The sequence below is a fragment of the Pantherophis guttatus genome, chromosome 12, assembly GCF_059756535.1.
Source record: "Pantherophis guttatus breed Tessera chromosome 12, ASM5975653v1, whole genome shotgun sequence".
NCBI classification, from domain to species: domain Eukaryota; kingdom Metazoa; phylum Chordata; class Lepidosauria; order Squamata; family Colubridae; genus Pantherophis; species Pantherophis guttatus.
This window is the reverse complement of record NC_142074.1, coordinates 6503773-6524423: the sequence shown is the minus strand read 5'-3', so window position 1 is coordinate 6524423 and position 20651 is coordinate 6503773. Positions and strand designations below refer to the sequence as shown.

The window sequence follows — 20651 nt, the reverse complement described above, 5'->3', positions numbered from 1 at the left end:
GCTTGAGAGGCTCTCTGTTTGGGAGGCTGCATTTGCAGCCTCCAAAAGGGTGGGGGCTGGCAGATGGGCGGCAGTGGTGGGTTTCAAATTTCTTTTACTACCGGTTCTGTGGGCGTGACATGGGGGCGTGACAGGGGAAGGATACTGCAAAAATCCCCATTCCCTCCCCACTCCTGGGGAAGGTTACTTCAAAATCCCCATTCCCTCCCCACCCCACTAACCTGCTCTGGAAAGGAATCAAACTCCCCCCTCTTCATTTCCCCAAATAAAACATTACTCATAAGAAAAGGCTCCCAGAAAAACAAGGAAAAATCAACAAAGGAACCTGCCTGAGGCTCATTCCATATTCCTGCCAGCTGCATAAAGGAAACTTTGTAAGAAGAAAACAGCTACCGATGCTTAGAGATAATAGAAAGTGAAGCTGGAAGTTCTGCTCCATTTACAAGCAGGCAGAAAACTCATTCAAGACAGGGTATTTCACAATGGAAATCGCCCAAACCTTTTTATAAACACAAAGCCCATGTTGCACAAACCCCAAAACTTCAAAAACATAGAACCATATAAGAATCCCTCCTCTTATCCAGTTTGTTGTTCAGCTGACCCAGAAACGAACTGCTGAATGTCACTTCGCTTCTGCAAGTAAAAACCTTCTTCTAGCAGCTGCTTCTTGGCTTGTCAATTTAAAACGGTGGCATCTTGGGGTCTTCCTCTTCCTCTTCCTCTTCCTCGCCAAGCGATCTCCCAGCTGAAAAGCGAGCCCTGATTTTTTCCTTATAGCCCAGTGGTTCTCAACCTTCCTAATGCCGCGACCCTTTAATATAGTTCCTCATGTTGTGATGACCCCCAACCATAAAATTATTCCTAAGACCATTGAAAATATGTGTTTTCCGATGGTCTTAGGCGACCCCTGTGAAAGGATTGTTCGACCCCCAAAGGAGTCCTGACCCACAGGTTGAGAACCACTGTTATAGCCGATCAGTTGGGAGGCTTCTTGGCTTGTCAATTTAAAGTGACAGTGTCTTGTTTTTTTTTTTCTCTCTCTCTCTTCTTTGTCAAGCGATCTCCCCACTTTGAGCCCTGGTTTTTTCTTTCTAGTTGATCAGCTGGGAGACTGGGAGACAGCGAATAGATTGGGGGTGGAGCCAGGCAGAGGTGGTATTTACTGGTTCTATGAACTACTCAAAATTTCCACTGCCGGTTCACAAGAACCGGTCAGAACCGGCTGTAACCCATCTCTGGTGGGCGGGGCTAAATTCGATGTATAAGACGCACCCAAATTTTCACCCTCTTTTAGGGGGTGGAAAAGTGCATCTTATACTCCGAAAAATACAGTACTTTTATCCTTCCATGATGGCTTTGCTGCTAAAAATGAGTTCCAGCTGCTTTGACTTCTGATGGATTTTTTAAAAAGCACAGTGCTACTTCTAACTTGCAAGGAGTGTTCACTTTTTAGCAGAAAAGTTACCAGAAGCAGCACTGTTGGGAAACTGCCAGCTGGGTCAGTGGACAAGTGGAGAGTGGAAATCCAGTGACTGTCTTGTGTGCAGTTCTGTTTTCTTTTTTCAAAATGTCTGGAGGTTGCACAAACCTAACTCACTGAAATAACTACAGTAGTGTGTGGGGGAGAGGGTCTTCTTTCATGATCCACCATGCACCAATCATTTTGCTTGGCCAGTTGGCTGGACTAATAATCTACCAACGAATTTGAAATTATTGTTGCTCTGAACTGAAGAAGCTTCTTGGATGAGAAGCGAAACATCTTCAAAGAAGAACAAACTCCAGTTGCCTCTTTGGGGTGACTTATTTTTTCCTGTCTCTTACCTTTGCAATTATCTAGTCGAGACTTCATTCTTTATCGGCACCCTGGAAAACCTGCTTCTTATGCTACTGACAACGGCTTTGAGGATAAGGTAAGCGAACTTGACCTATGAGAGAAAAACTGAAGGTACCACTCTATGCATTAGGTGATGTGCAAATCTTTCTAGCTTCCTTGAGTACAAAATCACTTCAGCCATTGGGAGAATATAAAGCTTTTTGTTAATTTCCAACTCCTGAAATGCTCGAAACATACTTGAAGTGAGACATTTCAGAAACTTTTTTGTGATAAACAATCCAGAAAAACCCCACACACATCCTTTTTGATAGCCCTAGTGCAGTGATGGCAAACCTTTTCGGCACTTGGTGCCAAATGTGTGCAGAAACGTGCGTGCGTACTCGTTGGGGCCGCACTCCAGAAAAACCAAACTTCCGGGTTCTAGCGTGCATGTGTGCCTGATGATCAACTGGCCAGCGCACATGTGCACACCGGTTTTCGGCACTGCTGGCAGCTGATCGTTGTGCCTGCATTCAGACCAGAGACCCGGAACACAAACGGGTAAAGCTGCACATGCCTGGCGACATGGCTTTGCGTGCCACTTTGGTCACACGTGCCATAGGTTCACCATCACTACCCTTGTGTGCATTGTGGCCTTGCAGGTATAATTTTTGGGGGAAATAGTGGTCATAGTTTATGTATCATGGAAAGATTGATGAGAACAGAGATTGGCCAAGCAGCACTTGTAATGAGGTTTTTTGAATTTTAGTCCAACACTTTTACTATAGTTTCTTTTTATTTTACCCATATAACAGTGCATAAGAACTTGATAAAATGAATTGGTAAACTATTACTAATATTATAGTATCTAGAAAAAAATTGCAGCCAGTGTTTTTTTTTAAGTTTTCTGACCTAGAACCACCAGAAGAAACTCTTAATTTTTCCACAAACCATGTTCTATGACGTTCGTTATGGCATAGTTTATATGGCTACATAATTTGTCTAAAGAAATTTGCAGTTTCTATAAAAAGGTCTGATTTTAAAAGCATTGGGTTTCATTTAATTAAAACAAAACTGAAGGATGATACATATTTTGATGACTTGTGCTCTTGGCAACTGAGTTGATAAAATGCTAAGTGTGCTTTCTACTCATTCTCCTTGTTCCAGTTTAAATTTTCCATGCGCAGATACAATCTTGACAAGTTTGTACCCTTTAAAAGAAAGTGCTAATTAGCACAGGATTAAGCTCAGCTGCCAAATACTTCTGGCAGATTTGCTATAGACCCACTGATGTACTCAGCCAGTGATGAAATTGTGTGTGTGTGTGTGTGTGTGTATTTATGTTTGTGCATGTATAAGCAGGGTCTCTTCATGAAACTTGTTCATCATTATTAACACCTTTAATGAAAAATTTTGTTGATTTCTCTGAAGATTTATCAGTTAATCGAAGTGTGCGGGAGTCACATATTTTCTGAGTGTTGAATGTTTCATGATAGCCTTATTGCCAAGTAGAATTGTATTTCAAAATTGTTAACTGTAGAAATTTAACAGTCAATATTATGAAGCTGATCTTTAGGCCTGGACACAGTCTGATGCCAGTCTATTAACTTTGTGCATTGCACTGCCTACTGGCTTTTGTATAAAAGCTTTATATGATTCGTTTCACAGTTTCACATTTATAGTGAAAGTGTCAAGTATATGCCATCCCTTTAATTTTATTTGCATCTGTAATACAAGAACAGTATAGTAGAAACAGGATCCTATCAGCTATTTTAATCTTATTCTAAGGTGAATATTAAAAATATGCTGTCCCCTTAATACCATACCTTCATCATATCCAAATAGCTAAAGCAGGGCATTTAGAAAGAGTTAATAGATTAATGGTATCCTGATTAATTGGATAGCTCTTTCCTTGTGATATATAACTGGATATGTTCACAATCATACAAATCAATTTACAACACAAAATAACAGCATTTGCAAAATGTGTTTCAAAGAATAATATAAGAACTATCATACATTATGCTTTTCTTTTATGCATAGACATAATTTTAAAAGCACCCTTTTTATTTGAACGTAAATCGTTTTTGCATTTAATCTACGAATGACATTTAACTTCTATCAATGGGGGAAGATTCTTACTGTTCTATATGGTGATCAAAACAACACAGATTTTCATATTCCCAGAATTATTTTTATGATAAGATTTTTGCCTTTCAGATTCTGCTGTGCTGTTCTAGTAATGGTCATTATGATTCTGTGTATACCAAACAATTTCAAGCCAACGCTGCAATCTGCCAGGGTAAATAAAACATTGCCTTTTCTAGCCTAGCACTATGTTTTAAGTAGCATAATAATGATCTATCCTGTGTAAAATGTTTCTAAGAATATCCCAGAAATCTCCTATTTTTAAAAGCATATTGTCGTTATCAGCCATTTAGTTGTGTCTGTCCCTTAGTCACTCTATGGAGCAGCACTCTCCATCCCTCTATCTTGCACCTCCTCCTTCAGATGTGCCTTGGTCATCCTTTATAATGTCCAGCCAATGGGTGCTAGGTTGGCCCCTTCTCCTTTTTCTGCTAATCACTCTCAGCATGACTGGCTTTTCAAGTGAGTCAGCTCTCATGACATGACCAAAGTATGACAGCCTCTGTTTGGCGATCTTGGCTTCATGTGATAATTTGGTGAGGTTTGGTCTAGGAGTTCTTTGTTATTTTTTCAGCCAATGGGATGCATAACAGTTAGATAACAGTTGCCTCCAGCACCATAGTTCAAAGGTGTCAACCCTTTTCTCCTACCTGCCTGTTTAAAGTCTACATTTCACAACCATAAATAGCAATTGGAGAAAAATTATTGTGTTGAAAAGTGTTCAAGCTTATAATTTTTTTATAAAGATGCAACCCTTTATTTGCCTAGCTGTCCTTTATGAAATTCTGTACAAAAATGTCTTCAAAGTGGATGAAGAAGAATTGAAAACTGCCCTTGAGATGTTTCGAAATGGGGCTAAGAAAAACAGAAACAGTGCATCTGTTGGCAGTGAAGATGCAAATTTTGATTGCCTTCCTGACAGGGCATCCAGAAATGCTCCGGAAAAGAGGTATGCTCTGAAAATTAAAGAATTACAGTTAAAGTGTCAGTAGATTTCATGAGATGGTGTTCCAGAGCATCTTAACATCTCATGTCTAAACTGGGAAAACTCAATAAGAGGATTGATGGTCAACACCTTTGCTACCTTTAGCACAGCTGGCTGTCCCAATTTAGCAGTCTTCTTCAGTAGTTAGCCAAAATTAATTTTGTCAATGAATTCTGGAAGCTGCTCTTTAACAAATTTAGAGAGAAGGCACATTGGGTGAAAGAAAGCTGCTATCTGGAATGTATCTAGAGGTAAAGGGTGGTGTCAACTCAACCCAACCAGCCAAGATTAAGAAAGCCAGTATTTACACACCCTTCAGGATAGTATGAATGCTAATCTTAGGCTAGATATAGAATCCTAGAACCTCCAGGACAAATGTCCCAAACTTTATAGTGACTTCATTCAGGTCATCTTCCTAGCTTGCTCATCATCTGGGCTGAGTTGCTGTTTATGAAACAAGCCATCAACTGACTTTGCTTCTATCTTGTGTTTGTTGATGGCTACTTTCCCTTCCTTTCCTAGCCTCCTTGCAGTCTCTCATGGATAGAAATTCTTCCATGGGAATTGCAAAGCTGTTGTCATCAAGTTGTTTTTTGTAGGTCAAATTCTAAATCCAGATGGCGACACCAGGGAGATGCTTCCCAGATAATTCAACACTGGGTGGCACCATAGTGCTGCTGCATTGTGCTTTTCCTGCTTCTGGGTTTCAGCACTGGAAGTGCTGGATAGCACTTCCAGGGCTGAAATCCATAGCACAGCGATGGATAGACATGGTTTGCTTCTTTTTTTTTTTTGATCTGATGTGTCTTTAATTGTTTAGATTCGAAGATTGGGTAAACTTTGATTCGGCCCACCCAGCGGAGGAAAAATGCAAGCAAGTCACAGAGGAAGGAAAGGTTTGACAATTTTCAGAAAAGGAGATTCCATGTGTGCAAGCATCAATGTAGCATATATGCAGGCATCTATGTAGCAGGAAGCACTGTTTCATGGCTTTACCTCTTCTTCCTTTTAACTTTGCCTCTTCTTCCAATGCTACGCTGCTCTGGTTAAACACTCACATGTCTAAAATGTTTAAATTTGGCTTCAGGGGAGGCAGATTCAAGGGGCTGGGGAAATAACATCTTGGAAAACTATACTTAAGGTGTCATTAACATACGGCTGGCTTTCTTGAGCCGTGCTATCTAAATGTGGCATTTACATATTCTGTTCTTAAGCCTTTCCTGTTCTACAGAGTTTTTTTAAAAAGCAATGTCTCCTTTCTCATGTCCCCCCTTTCTCTGTATGTAGTTTTTTCAACTCCATCATTTCTTTTGATATAACAAATACATAATTATAGAGTCGTTCTCTAGCTTTTTGCCACTCTGCATTAAATTGCTTTTAGTTGTCTAGATTTGAATTAACTACAGGTAGTCCTCAAATTACAACCACAATTGAGCCCAAAGTTTATGTTGCTAAGTAAGAAATTTGTTAAGTGAGTTTTGCCCCATTTTACGACATTTCTTGCCACATTGGTTGATTGCAGTTCTTAAATTAGTAACAGGGTTGTTAAGTGAATCTGGACTCCCCATTGACTTTGCTTGTTAGAAGGTCGCAAAAGGGATCACATGACTCTGGGACACTGCAACCACCATTAATGTGGATCAGTTTCCAAGCATCTGACTTTTGATCACATGACCATGGGGATGCTGCAAAGATCGTATGTGAAAAATGGTCATAATTCACTTTTTTCAATGCTGTTATTAACTTTGAATGGTCACTAAATGAACTGTTGTAAGTCAAGGACTCCTTTTATAACAGGGCTCTACAACCTTGGCAACTTTAAGACTTGTGGACTTCAACTCCCAGAATTCCTCAGCCAGCATGAAATCTGGGAGTTAAAGTCTACAAGTCTTAAAGTTGCCAAGATTGGAGTCCAGAATTATAACATGACTTTGCACCATTCAAAATATGAGTGATGCAAGCCCATAATGTAGTTTATCTAAACCCAGATAACTGTTGGGTTTCTCTGCTGTTTGCCTAAACCCAAAGTAATGGCTATATTATGATTTAAGCAATCCTTCAGGAAATTGAGAAAGGATCCAAGACTAGGAATGAGAAATCAAAGTTGCTCTACTCTTGTTTTACTGTGTCCTGTCTGCCTGGTATAGGGGATTATTTTTTGAAAAGGGCTCTGATCATGCACATATTTTTCTCCTTGGGAGACGATAAGCAAAATGGCAACATAAAAATTGAAAGTGGGACTAGCCAACTATGAGTTGATGTAGTTTGCTGCTTGTATGTGTGAAACTTGTATATAAATCTTGTACCTGTGGTTAATACTCAACATAGTTTAGCCTAGGGCTAACTAGCCCAAATGATGTCCTTTTTTAATTTTGTGGTCATTGGCTATCAGTTATAAACAGAATTCCCAAGAGGAGAGGATTGCTTTACACTTTGTCTCTAAATTATTTCAAATAAAAGCAATTAAATTAGCTTGCCTCCCAGCCTCAGAGATTAGTGAAGTGCAAAAATGCCTAATCAGTGGTTCAAGTGTTTTATTCCACAGTTGTTGTACTATTTGATATTTATCTTCTAATTGCCACGTGCAAGTTGAAAGTCACATATTTTTGGGTGGTGCTCACCCTAGAATATGGGAAGTTGCATGTGGCAATTAGAAGATAAATATCAAATAGTAGGTGCAAAGTGTAAACTAGTAGATAGATTTGAGCATTTCCTTTACAGTTGGCAGGTTAAAAACAATTGTAGCCAGCAGCTCTTCTAATTTGCTCCTCTTCAACTTCACAGCCTCCTGAAAACCCAAGGATGCCCTTTCCCTACAAAGTATTGAAAGCCTTGGACCCCGAAATCTATCGGAATATAGAGTTTGATGTTTGGCTGGAGAGCAGAAAAGGTAGTCTTGTCTCATGATTCATTTTGCACTTGAAAAATCTGTTCCATACCTTTGCACTTGATGGCTGAAGTCAAGCAGATGTTGTGTCCAAAAAGTTGAACACAGCTGGCCTAGTAGTTGAATTCCCGGTGCACGCATATGAAATTCTGATGCTAAGAATTTGCTGTTTCCTGCAACAGTAATAAAATACAGCTAAAGAATTGTTTGTCATGAAAACATGTTACCCAAGCTACATTGGGTTTAATAAATGCATAGTTCCAATGGACCTTGGAGTTTTCTTCCTGGGTTGTAGTTGGTTAGTTGACAAGACCCACTGCAAAACCTATGCATGTAGGCCATGTTTCATATGCTTTCTGCTTTAGCAAAGGAGTACTCTAGCATACAATCATCCTTCAACAGTCATCCTTATTTTTTATTTTATTTTTATTTTTATTGAATTTCTATACCGCCCTACTCCCGAAGGGCTCAGGGCGGTGAACAGCCTTGAAATAAAACACATACATATACAAAATTTAAAATCGAATAAAATGAATTAAATAAATTTGGCTGAATTGATACCCATAATTTAAAATACCCATATTTTAAAATACAGTAAAAATTTAAAATTTACACTTAAAAGGGAGAAGATTTAGGCGAGGCCAGCTTGATGAAATAAAAGAGTCCTTGATCCTAATGTAAATCATGGAAAGGCTGTAACTAAAAAACTGTCATAAGTCACTTTTTTCAGTGCTGTTGTAACTTTGAATGGTCAGTAAGCGAACTGTTGTAAGTCGAGGACCATCTATATTGGGAGTACTACCCTAGAAGGTAGTTCTTGGAGATGCACTCTTAAAACTTCTGCAGAGCACCAGATGAAGAAGTTTGCATATACCCAATAATATATCAAAAACAGGGTGGGAGCTGACAGCAAAAATTTAATTCTTATTTTTGAACTATTTGACTTATATTTTCCTTTATCTAACTGGAAACAGCTAAGTGGGAATGAAGCTTAGAAGTTTTAATTATGAAGTTCACAAAAACCTATGAATAATTTCATCCTGTCTTTATTAGGTCGTCTATTTGTTGTACAAGAAGTCCTTGTTTAGTGACTGCCTTGTTGAGTGACAGCTTGCAGTTAAAATGGTGATAAAAAAAATAACTGCAACCAGTCCTCTAATTTATGACCTTCACAGGTCTGTCAAGCAAAGGCAGGCTGAAGTCAGCTCATAAGCAGAGTCATGATATCATGTAATGACTGCTTCGTTTAATAACCGAGTTGCTGGTCCCAATTGTCACTAAACAAGGACTATCTATGCAGTTTTCTCATTTATGCCCTCCCTATTGTTGAACATGAATCCTTAGGGATTGGAGAAGGCTATATAGACATAACATTCATTGGGTATAATTAATGTCCTTGCCAGCTGCAGCTAATATCAGGAAAATAAGCCAGTTACATAATATTATTTTCCATGCAAAGAATTTTACCATCAGATTAGTATCCATGAATGCTTGATAAATAGCTTAAGTTTTCTTTTGATTTTCGTTTGTAGAATTTCAAAAAACAGATTACTTGGTGTTTGCTGGAAGACAGTACTACTTAGGAGACAAATGTCAGGTTGGTGCTGTGTGTTTATTTAATAAAGATAATTGTTTGAAGCAACTTTGGACATGCTCTAATTAAACTTACTGAATGCAAAAGATATATTTGGTCATTGTAGAAAAGAGTTGTTTAAAATAATTTGCAATCAGCAGAACAAATTTTCCTTGGTTTATTAAACCATAAAGTTCCTGGTTTCTGATCCTGACCTAGATGTTTCATTTAAAAGTGTTCTAACAGAAGTAGGAATAATCTTTAATTAGTTTTCTGAGCTTTCTTATTGTATAAGATGACCTCAGTTAAATTGAGGCTTTGTTGAGGTCTCTTCATAATTCCAGCAACTCCACTGTTTTATCCCGTTTTCCACTTTGATGATCAACGACCATTGGAAATGTGTGTTGGGCAGTGTCTTTATTACATTTAACTTGATGAAACCTTTAGGGCCTGTTGGAAAAATGGAAAGGGGTTGCTACATCCATTATCATGACTTACTAGAGTAAACAAGTATAAATCTTGAAAAGTTGTAGGTTTGCTTGATCTTGTTTCTGTTGTTTTTGATGTTACTGAGCCAGCTTTCTGTGGCACAGAGAATAAGGCTATGCTTTCTATGTCAAAAGTTCCATACCCCAATCATAATTCTGGAATATGAGTTTGATATCTCTGACCCTAAAATAACAGAGGTTTCTAATTAGGTCGTCTTGTTTTTGAGAAAAAATCCATGTATGGACTATTTCTTGATACATAAATTTCTGTTTGGCTTGCATGTTCTTACAACCTTTATCCAAATTAGGTGAGCTTCATTAGCTGAGATCTTCTCAGATCTTATTGGTGCTAAGTTATGAACCTGATACCAGTTCCAGTGAGTTTTCAAAAGAAACATAAATTTAACTTTCAAATAATAATAATATGGCGTGAGCACTTTTGACCATTTGGATAAGCAACTTGCATCTCTGAGAGGACATATAGCTGCTTCCTCCTAATTTATAAATGGTTTTTGAATTATCCCCGAACATTGTACTACTTTGTTTCTGTGACTGTATAGGAGAAAGAGGTGGCAATATTTTGTGTTTTCTCCTCATATAATGTTAGTGCTTAACACTATTTCCAGAGATATTTCTAAAATGGTTCTGGTTTGTATCAAAAGCATATATTGATTATTATTATTTTTTTGTAGAAAACAAGGACACAAATAAAAAGTCCTGTCTGTCTTACTCTTTTGATTTACATATAGTCTCATATTTATACATACTGTCTCATATTGATATACATATACATTGATTTACATATACATCACATGTTTAAAAAACATAATTTAATTTTTTAAAATATTAATCATATCTAAGAGGTTGCAGTCCCGCTATTTCATAACGTATGGATTCTTACAACATGGATACCTACTTAGCAAACATCCAGGACAGAAAATATAAATGAACTTCGTATTTAAAAACGGTGATTACAAAGTTTGTTGGATCTAAGTCAAGGCAAGGATGGAATAGTTTTCAAGAATGAAACACATCAGTTCAGAAGTTGAGTCTGGCTATTTTCACTTTTTTGGCAGTGTGGCTGTGCAAAACCTCAAGTATTCTGAGTATCCCTTTGGGTTCAGTTAGAGTCTTCTTTTTCCCAGGTACGGCTAGAAACGGGGGGAAAATATTACAATGCCCATATACAGGATGTGGGACAAGATAATATGGTGACTGTCTTCATTGAAGAGCTGGCAGAGAAGTATGTATCTCTTTCCTTTCAATCATATAATTGTATTCACTGGAAGAGCTATCGATATTAGAATTTTAGCTGTGCTACTTCGAAATCATGTTGACAGTATTATAACTAATATTATACAAAATCTGACATCTCACTTTCCATATCATTTCTTCAGATAGATTGGGTTTAATTCTATTACAATATGGGGGATTCAGTTCAACAGTTTCTAACAAAAAAGATTTTAATTTCATTTCCCAGGAAAAAGTGTGTTGAAAATGAAAGCTTTAATTTTTGTCCTGGCATAACCTTGACACTTAAAAATTTAAGACATAGTCTTATGGAACCTTTAAAACAAACTTTTTCCTTGTATTTAGGGTTGGTTTTTTGTTTTGTTTTGGTGGATCAAATGTCTTGTTATCCAAGAAGCTTTTGTGATAATATTAATCTTTAATATATTTCCTGATTCTTCATTTTTGTTTGAGTTCTCTGGAAACTCAACAAATTATAGTATTACAAGAGAACATAGTATGAAACCTATTAAGAGAATAATACCTGTAAAGCAAATATAATCAGGAAAAATGGACAGTTCTCTGACAATTTGATGAAAATGGGCTTATTTTTTACTATCAGCTTGTATATAATAAAGACAGTTCTGATATTTCTTCAGACTATTTTACTTAAGTTAGTAATGAAGACAAGGCTTCAATAACTGGAGTCTTCCAGTTATTGAAAGGTTGAATGGGAGATTTATTCTCCATAGTACCTGAGGGCAGGAGAAGAAGCAATGGGTCAAAGGAAGATTCAACCTGGAACTAAGGAGGAATTTCCTGACAGAACAATTAACCAATGGAATGGCTTGCCTCCAGAAGTTGTGGGTGCTCCATCACTGGAGACTTTTAAGAAGAGACTGGTCAGTCACTTGTCTGGAATGATATAAGATCTCCCGCCTTCAGCAGTGGGATTGGACTAGAAGACCTTCAAAGTCCCCCCCCCCAGCTCTATGATTCTATACTTTGGCCAAGTAACTTAAATAAGGTTACAACTAAGTTAAATTCTAATTGTCATATCAGTCAATTTACATTAGTGGTTGGCATCATTGTGCAAACTCAATCATTGTGTGGAACTCTTAAAGATAAGTAGCAATGGAAGGAACAGTAAGTTTTAACTTTAGATGTCATAGGTCTTATATCATTATGATTTTAAGTTTTATTTTATGATTGTACTAATTCTGGTTGGGATGATGTGTAGGCATGTTGTTCCATTGGTAAATTTGAAGCCTGTGACCCAAGTCACTCCACTTCCTGCCTGGAATGTGATGTCCAACAGAAAAGGAGGAAGTTATCAGAAGATACCAGGTGGGTACAGCCCAGGGGTGAAATCTAAAATTTTTCGCTACCGGTTCTGTGGGCGTGGCTTAATTAATGGGCGTGGCTTGGTGGTCAGGTGACTGGGTGGGCATGGCTTGGTGGTCAGGTGGGCATGGCCAAGTCGACGTAACAATTTGTCCTTTTTTAACCTACAAAACACAACACAACACAACAAGCTCACCCACAATGTAAAAGCAGCTGTGCTAGACCTAAAATGGCCCCTGCAACAAGCAGGAACCTCACACACCTACAAAAAGCCCAAAAAACCAACTTTCACACTTTACACACACACAACACAACACAACACAACACAACAGGCTCACCCACAATGTAAAAGCAGGGGGAAAATGGCCCCTGCAACAAGCAGGAACCTCACACAGCCACAAAAAATCCAAAAAAACAACTTTCACACTTTACACACACAAAATTCCACATACAGTTTTGTGAGATTTTGTGTGTTTGTGTAGTTAGAGTGAAACACTATAGAAACACACAAAATCTCAGAAAGCTGCACAAATATTATTTTATTTTATTTTTATATAAAAGCAGCTAAATTTAAAACTTCCTAAACTTTAAATGGCTAGGTCCATGATGGCGAACCTATGGCACACGTGCCACAGGTGGCACGCAGAGCCATATTGGTGGGCATGCGAGCATTGCCCTAGCTCAGCTGCAGCATGTATGCACATGCTGGCCAGCTGATTTTCGAGCCTTCTGGGCCCACTGGAAGTCGGCAAACGGGCTGTTTCCAGCCTCCGGAGGGCCTCCATGGGGGGTGGGGAAGGCTGTTTTCTCCCTCCCCAGGCTCCTAGAAAGCCTCTGAAGCCTGGGGAGGGCGAAAAACGGGCCTACTGGACCCACTGTGCCATCACATGCCAAAAGCGGGGGGAGCACGGGGGGTGATGCGCATGCGCGGGGGGCAGGGCACATAGAATTATGGGTGTGGGCATGTATGCGTGCGATCACCCCACACTCTCCCCGCTTTTGGCACGCGGTGGTCAAAAGGTTAGCCATCACTGGGCTAGGTCTAAAAAAAGAACAACTAAAAAATACCCAATTACGGTAACTATTTTTTTTAAAGCTCCCAAAGGGGGGAAAAACGTACCCAATTGAAGGGAAAAAGGCAGGCAGGCAGATAGAGCTGCTCACCGATGAGCTTGATTGCAGGCAGAGAGATTCAGTTGCTTGCTGATGCAATGGATTGCAGGGATTACAGCAAGCGAAGCAAGGCAGGCGTGCGAAGGTAAGCAAGCTGGAGGCTAGGGGGAAAGGGATTTTTGCTACTGGTTCTCCGAACTGCCCGCTGCCATCGCTACCTACTCACCCGAGCCGGGAGCATTTCACCCCTGGTACAGCCATAAGTAAAGACAGTAATGGGATGGCTGGGTAGAGTAGTAATGAAGTTTGCAACCTGCAACTTCTCCAATAATAGTACAAACATCTGTCTGGGAATGAATTTGTCATCCCTTTTCCCATTCTTCTTCATCATCCTCATTTCTCTTTGACAGTGTTTCTCAACCTTGCCAACTTTTAAGATAGGTGGATTTCAATTTAATTAAATCTGTCCATCTTAAAAGTTGCTAAGGTTGAGAAACACTGCCCTATTAATTGAAATGCATTGTGACAAGGAATTTCATATTCATGTTTGGGCTAATTTCTTCCAAAATATGATTTTAGCTGCCATTTTCTCTTATAAACAGTATTTTATAAGTGCTTTTACTACATATGTGCATAGTATCTGTATAGTAAAAGTCTAAAAAAAATCCTTTCAGGTTAGCACTCAAGCAGATTGGGTAAGAGATCACCAAAATGTGAATCCTAAACAAATACCTTATTCCTCGGTTTTGATGTCATCAATAATTGACATGTGAGATCCAGTAGATCAAACTTATTAGTAGTCTTTTTTGTTTTCTTTTTTGAGTTGCTGAACTATCATTGCCATATTTAAGCAATTATAAGGTAAATGCTTCCTGAAGTCAAACTTGATCCCTGGATTAATCATTTTAAAACACTTGGTTTGGCTGAAAGATCCCCCTCTACATTAATTAAAGAGAATCAATTTTGAAAACTTTTATTATTATTCAAGCATCTCTCTTAAAGGAACATTTATTGTTTATGGAGATGTGAATTCTAGCTAGCTGTTTAATAAGTTATTTTCAAAGAATATTTTTTTCTGCTATTTGGAAATATCCTGGTGAAATGCAGGCTTAATATAGATTTAAGCAGGTTAAGTAAAACTGATCTAAATATGGATAGATATTGCAATAAAGTTATAATGACACAAAATCAAAAAACTAGGTGACCATTTAGAGAATGAAGAATATTAAAATCAACCTTCCCATAAGCCTTCATTTGATGAACACACAAATGGGTTAAATGAGTTAAATGGGTTAAAAGAGGTGAGGGTTTGAGTTTTGGAACATGACACACGAATAATCTTTGCTTCTTGTTTGATTCCAAAAGAAGAGGGTTTTTTTTTTAATATCCTTAAACTTATCTTTCAAACTTTTTATTATACAATTGCCTGGATTCTTACATGAAGCCTTTTCTGCTGCAGGAGCATTTGTACTATTCCATGACAACTTTTCCTAAGATTGTTCTAAATTTCTCCCCTCCTGCTCTAGTACTGTTTTATTTCAAAGAAACAAACAAACTGTCAATGTTCCAGAAAACCCCCAACTCCCAGTAAAGACGCGGAAGCAGGCATTTTCCAAAGTCCTCTTTACTAGAATAGATAAAACTGGTACATCTGGGAAATCCCGAATCTGAAAAGCCCGGGCTTTCCTTCAGTAATTCAAAGCTCCCAAACCCACCCCCTTTCTCTTCGACCGATCACGTGCTCCAATCAACGTCCGTCCCACTTCGACCCAGCTCCTGACCACTCCTCCTCCAGATGCTGGATCACCCTGACCTTGACCGATAGGAAGAATGCTATTATGTCTACTAATTCCCCTTTCCTAAATCTCCCCTCCTACTTTCCCACACATGAGGAGGTGTCAGCATGGAAGCTTCCGGCCTAATATGGCTTCCAAGGCTGACACAAACGGGTCCCCAGTTGCAAAAATAAGAAAGCGGACCCCGTTGTAGATCAATCCTAGCCAAAGTTTCAGTCGGTCTTCCTATTCTTATTTCCCCTTCCAGACATGGACATGAAAACACGGAAGAAACTGTTCAAGAAAGTGCATGGAAAGGAAGTCTACATGACTGTGGCTTACAACAGGGGCCACCCTGTCCTGCCACCTCGCCTGCAACACAGCATCGCATCAGATCACTCATCTTTGGTCCACTGCTCCCCAAATGAGCATATAAATCCATATGATCATTACCATTTTCAGAATTCACAGAGATCTGGCCGGGGATACGGAATGACGAGGTAAGGAGAATTGTAATCTCTCCCACCCATTTCACTGTTAGGCAATTCAGAGATGGTTGCACTGCTGATTTCAGCCATAAGCATCACACTGATTTGAGCATAATAGTGTCATAAAATATCCACAAAAGCTACATAGACCTTCTGTTCAGTGTTCTTTGTTTTTGCAGCCTTTATTCTCACACACTTCATTTGCATGTTAGAAAGGAATATTTTAACTAAAGTGTACATAGAGGTAGTCCAAGTAGTCCTCAACATACAACAGTTCACTTAGTGACTTTTCAGAGTTAGAACAGCACTGAAAAAATGTGACTTATAACCTTTTTGCATGAGTTACAACCTTTGCAGCATCCCCATGATCATGTGATCACAATTCAGATGCTTGGCAACTGGTTCATATTTATGACCATTGCTGTGTCCCAAGATCTCCTTTTGTGACCTTCTGACAAGCAAAGTCAATGGGGAAGCCAGATTCACCTAACAACCATGTTACTGACTTAACAACTGCAATGATTCACTTAACAACTCTGGCAAGAAAAGTAGTAAAATAGGGCAAAACTCACTTAACAAATGTCTCACTTAACAATAGAAATGTGGGGCTCCATTGTGGTCGTAAGCCGAGGACTATCTGTATTTGGTTAATGGCTGTTAGTTCATCAACCAAGTTATGACGGTGTTGAATGAAAAAGCTTATGGCCTGTCCTCGAAGTTCTGTCCATCATAGCCTCCCCATAGTCATGCAATGTCCCACTTTGCAATCAATCCTGGTCCCAATTACAATCTTTAAGTGAGAACTACCTGTAGTGGTGAACAGAAGGGTGATTAAATTTGAGAGAGAATTTGCTAGCCATCTAATCCATAATTTCAACACCTGATTCATTTGTGATTTGTGGTTCATACACTCTGTTCTTCTGAACCTGCATTCTGTAAATTAATGCTATGTCCAAACTGGGAGAACTTTTAATTTAAAGTAACAATGACAATAAAATGTTCTCATTCTCTCCCCCTGCCCAACTAATATGATCTACACAGGGGTAGTACCCAATGTTCTTTAGTGGCCTCATAAACCCAGAAACTTCTAATAGCTGATTTCATCTAGGAAAACCCAGAGCTACAAACCAAATTGGGAAGATGAAAAGATATCAAAGGCAGCAACACCAGCAAATACTTCCTGTATTGCTGCCAAGAAAGCCATATTTATTTATTAAATTTCTACACCACCCACATCTGTAGATGGTTGTCTTATCAAGTCATTGGTAGTCAAGGTGGACTTGAAGGTGTTTTTGACTTTTATCAAGTGAGACTTTGTATTGTTGACATGCAATTAAAAACATCTATGGAGATTCTCCGTCATCCAGGTCGTGGTTGTCCCAAAGGTGCTTTTTCAAAAGGTAACTGGACTTCCTTTTTCCTTGACCTTTCGCTTCTCATCCAATAAGTTTCTTCAGTTCACTTCTCCAGAACTGAAGAAGCTTCTTGGATGAGAAGTTAAAGATCTTCATGGAAAAACAAAGTCCAGCTGCCTTGTGAAAAAGCACCTTTGGGACATGCAATTAAAAAAATAACATGCTGGATTGAAGAGAAAGGCAGGACCCTGCACAATTTGCACACACTTGCAAAATGCCAAACGATAGCTGAGCCCGGACTGCTTTGCAGCAGCTTTATTCACGGACATATTTACAGAGGTACTTGAATGGGGCTAGTTAAGAGTCCACCTTGAGCCTTCTAAATTCATAGTTACTTTGCTTTTTTATCCTTTGAAATGTAGGGGATCTGCCCGATTTATAAACAGGAACAACATCACTGGGCCAGAAATAGCATTTTACCCTAGTCCAGGAAAGAGATGTTATCAGAGCTATGATAACTTCTCATATAGATCACGGTAAGTAATTGTAACCCTATCATTTTAATCCAATATACTAGGCGGTCAGTGTTAAAGCCCTATTGTTTTAAACCAATACAATAGGCGGTCAGTGTTATTCCTCAGCTATCGTTTGGGGTCAACTGTCTTCAGATTTCAGTTTTTCTGAAATTTCTCAAATTTTTGAACCTACCTTATGCAGGTAGTCGTGGATTTACAACAGTTCATTTAGTGACCGTTTGAAATAACAGCACTGAAAAAGTGACTTATGACCATTTCTTCACACTTATGATCATTGCTGCATTTCCCATGGTCATGTGATGTACATTCGGATGCTTGACAACTGACTCACATTTGTGACAGTTGCAGTATCCTGAGGTCATGTGATTCCCCCTTTGCAACCTTCTGACAAGCAAAATCAATGGGGAAACCAGATCCATTTAACAACTGTGTTACTAATTTAATAACTGCAGTGATTCACTTAGCAAATGTGGCAAGAAAAATCATAAAATGGGGCAATGCTCACTTAACAAATTCCTCACTTAATGTAAATTTGGGGCTCAATTGTGGTCATAAATCGAGGACTACCTGTACTGAGGTGAATTATCCATTAATTTCTCCAACCGCTGTGAGACAAAATTATTTCCCTAGCTAGGTTTCATGACAACCTTTATAGGCATTGGATGGGACCTGTGAAGTTCCTACCTGTAAAATACTTTTCTACTGTTGTCCTAGTTCCTCTAAGCTTTTCACTTCTAGGATGCAACTTTCTGTATCCTTGAAGCAATATTAAACAGTTTCCAACAGAGACATTTTTTAGAACAGGCAAGGATCCCTGCTGTTTCAGATTCCAAATTGTTGCTTTGTTGATGCAGCAGGCCAATGCCACGTTACGTGAATCTTAACTGCCAAAAGTGCCAGTCTGGTAACAATTGGGCACAAATATCCCTTGGTCCTGTAGTTGCAGCTGTAGGCATTTTCTTTCAAATGTTTTAGACTTGGAAATACTGTGGTGGTGGTGGTGACATTTTAACCTATTGATCGTTCTGGAAGTTCATACAGCCGTAGTCGCAGACAGATGCAATGTGTAAATAAAGAGTGCCAGTACGGATTTTCACCTGAGAATGGGGAGGAACCTCCAGGTGTAGAAGAAACCATGACTTTCTATGAGATTGAAGAAGGGGATGATGCAAATTTTCCTGCTTTACCTGTAAGTCCTTGAGCTGAATTAATTTGAAAAATGCCAAAGTAAATCTTTTAAAGGTAGGCAGCAGGATAGGGTAGACAAGACTGCAAGGGGAAAGTTCACAAATCTTAAAGGTGCCAAGTTTGGAGAGCCCTGGGTTAGAGAGTGCTGGATTAAACAGCCTTGAATTAATCTAGCAAACTGTTAAGAATAACCAAGTTTGATTAAATCGTCATTATGGGAAAAGATCTATACAGATGAAATATAATTGCAAAGCTTCAGGCTCTCAATTTTGTTCATGGGGCTAAAATTTATTAATAGAGCGGTGCACAATGAAATTGCTTAAGAGGGTTAAAAGGGAACCAAATTGCTAACTGAACAGTATCTCTCAAAGGTATAAATGTCTGTTGGCAAATCTTATTCTGAGAAAATAATAATAATAAAATCCTCAGGGCAACTTCTGCTGCCATAAAATTGAATTTAGGGATTTCAAAAGTGCCAAAACAAGGGATTTTCTGCTTGTGAAAGAAACCTGAAAATGAGAATTTTGTACGTGAATATTTTTAATGCTTGCTTTTGCCCTTTCTGTCCTTCTCTATGCACTGATTTTTAAAAATAAATTCTGAAAGCTCTAATTATTAATAAACATTTTTTTCTCATCCAAATTTGGAAAGACTAGCAAGCTGTTTCCTAATTCCACCCACCCCCGTTTCCCAGTTTTTAGAATCATGCAGTGTATTTCAGAGCATCTCATATCTATTGAAGTCCAGAGCACATTTTCCATACCATCAGGGTTAGAAGGAAATGCTGAAACTGTGCTGCATATTTGCAATAAAGTGGAGGCATGAATGTTAATGAAGAATCTGACTTGTTTTTCAGATTCGGGCTAACCCAACTCCGATAGTTCCTGCTCCTGCAGGATTCTGGGTGACAAGAAGGACTTCAAACTCCATCCCGCCAAACAAGCCAGGGCTGAATAATTCAGAAGTAGTAGTAGAGGAACCAACTGATACTGGTAAGGATAAACACAGAATAGCAATAGCATTAGTGTTAAGATTTATATACTGCTCACAGTGCTTTACAACTCTTTCTAAGTGGTTTACAGAGTGAGCATCTTGCCCCCAACAATCTGAGTCCTCCTCTTACTGATCTTCAAAGGGTGGAAGGCTGAGTCAACCTTGAGCTGGTTAGGATTGAACTCCTGGCAGCCGGCAGTCAGCAAAAGTAGCCTGCAGTACTACGTCACCAGTTTCCAACTTGTTCTGCTTCATAAGATGTGCACAGACAGGTAGTCTTCAAATTATGACTTTAATGGAGCTGTCCCATTATGGTTGTAAGTCGTGATGGTCATAAATGACAGGTACTTCCAATTTTACAACATTTTTTTGTGGCAGTTTTTAAGCGAATGCCATGGTTATTAAGCAAACACTGTGTTTGTTAAGCAAACTAATGGTTCACTATGGGCATAGTTTTGCAGAAAACTGGAATTAACTACCAGTTTTAGGCAAAACTGGTGTAAAACATACACGATCATGGGGTACTCAAAATGTTCATGTTGCCAAGCCCCCAAAGGTCAATCATATCACATGGGGAGCAACTATCGGATCTTCAGATCCAGAGTGTAAGACAAGTAGATTTTACAGGTAGGGTGTAACTTAGAATAGTTGCTAAATAACCAGTTGTAAGTCAAGGATCCTATTGTTCAAACTTCCAAATTTCAAGAGAACTTTCATGAATTATACCAACTCATA

At 38.8% G+C, this 20651-nt stretch overlaps 1 protein-coding gene across 1 annotated transcript in view; it reads left to right on the top strand.

The window, feature by feature from the left end:
* The window catches only part of ALG13 (ALG13 UDP-N-acetylglucosaminyltransferase subunit), a 69347-nt gene that overhangs the window by 31412 nt on the left and 17284 nt on the right, over window positions 1-20651 (top strand). The window contains exons 10-21 of the mRNA XM_087877645.1: window positions 1838-1910; window positions 4034-4115; window positions 4730-4910; window positions 5767-5842; window positions 7731-7836; window positions 9366-9430; window positions 11040-11137; window positions 12365-12471; window positions 15625-15856; window positions 17622-17735; window positions 18768-18924; window positions 19780-19915. Of these exons, the coding sequence (XP_087733771.1) occupies window positions 1838-1910; window positions 4034-4115; window positions 4730-4910; window positions 5767-5842; window positions 7731-7836; window positions 9366-9430; window positions 11040-11137; window positions 12365-12471; window positions 15625-15856; window positions 17622-17735; window positions 18768-18924; window positions 19780-19915 (1427 nt within the window). The remainder of the gene's footprint in view (window positions 1-1837; window positions 1911-4033; window positions 4116-4729; window positions 4911-5766; window positions 5843-7730; window positions 7837-9365; window positions 9431-11039; window positions 11138-12364; window positions 12472-15624; window positions 15857-17621; window positions 17736-18767; window positions 18925-19779; window positions 19916-20651) is intronic.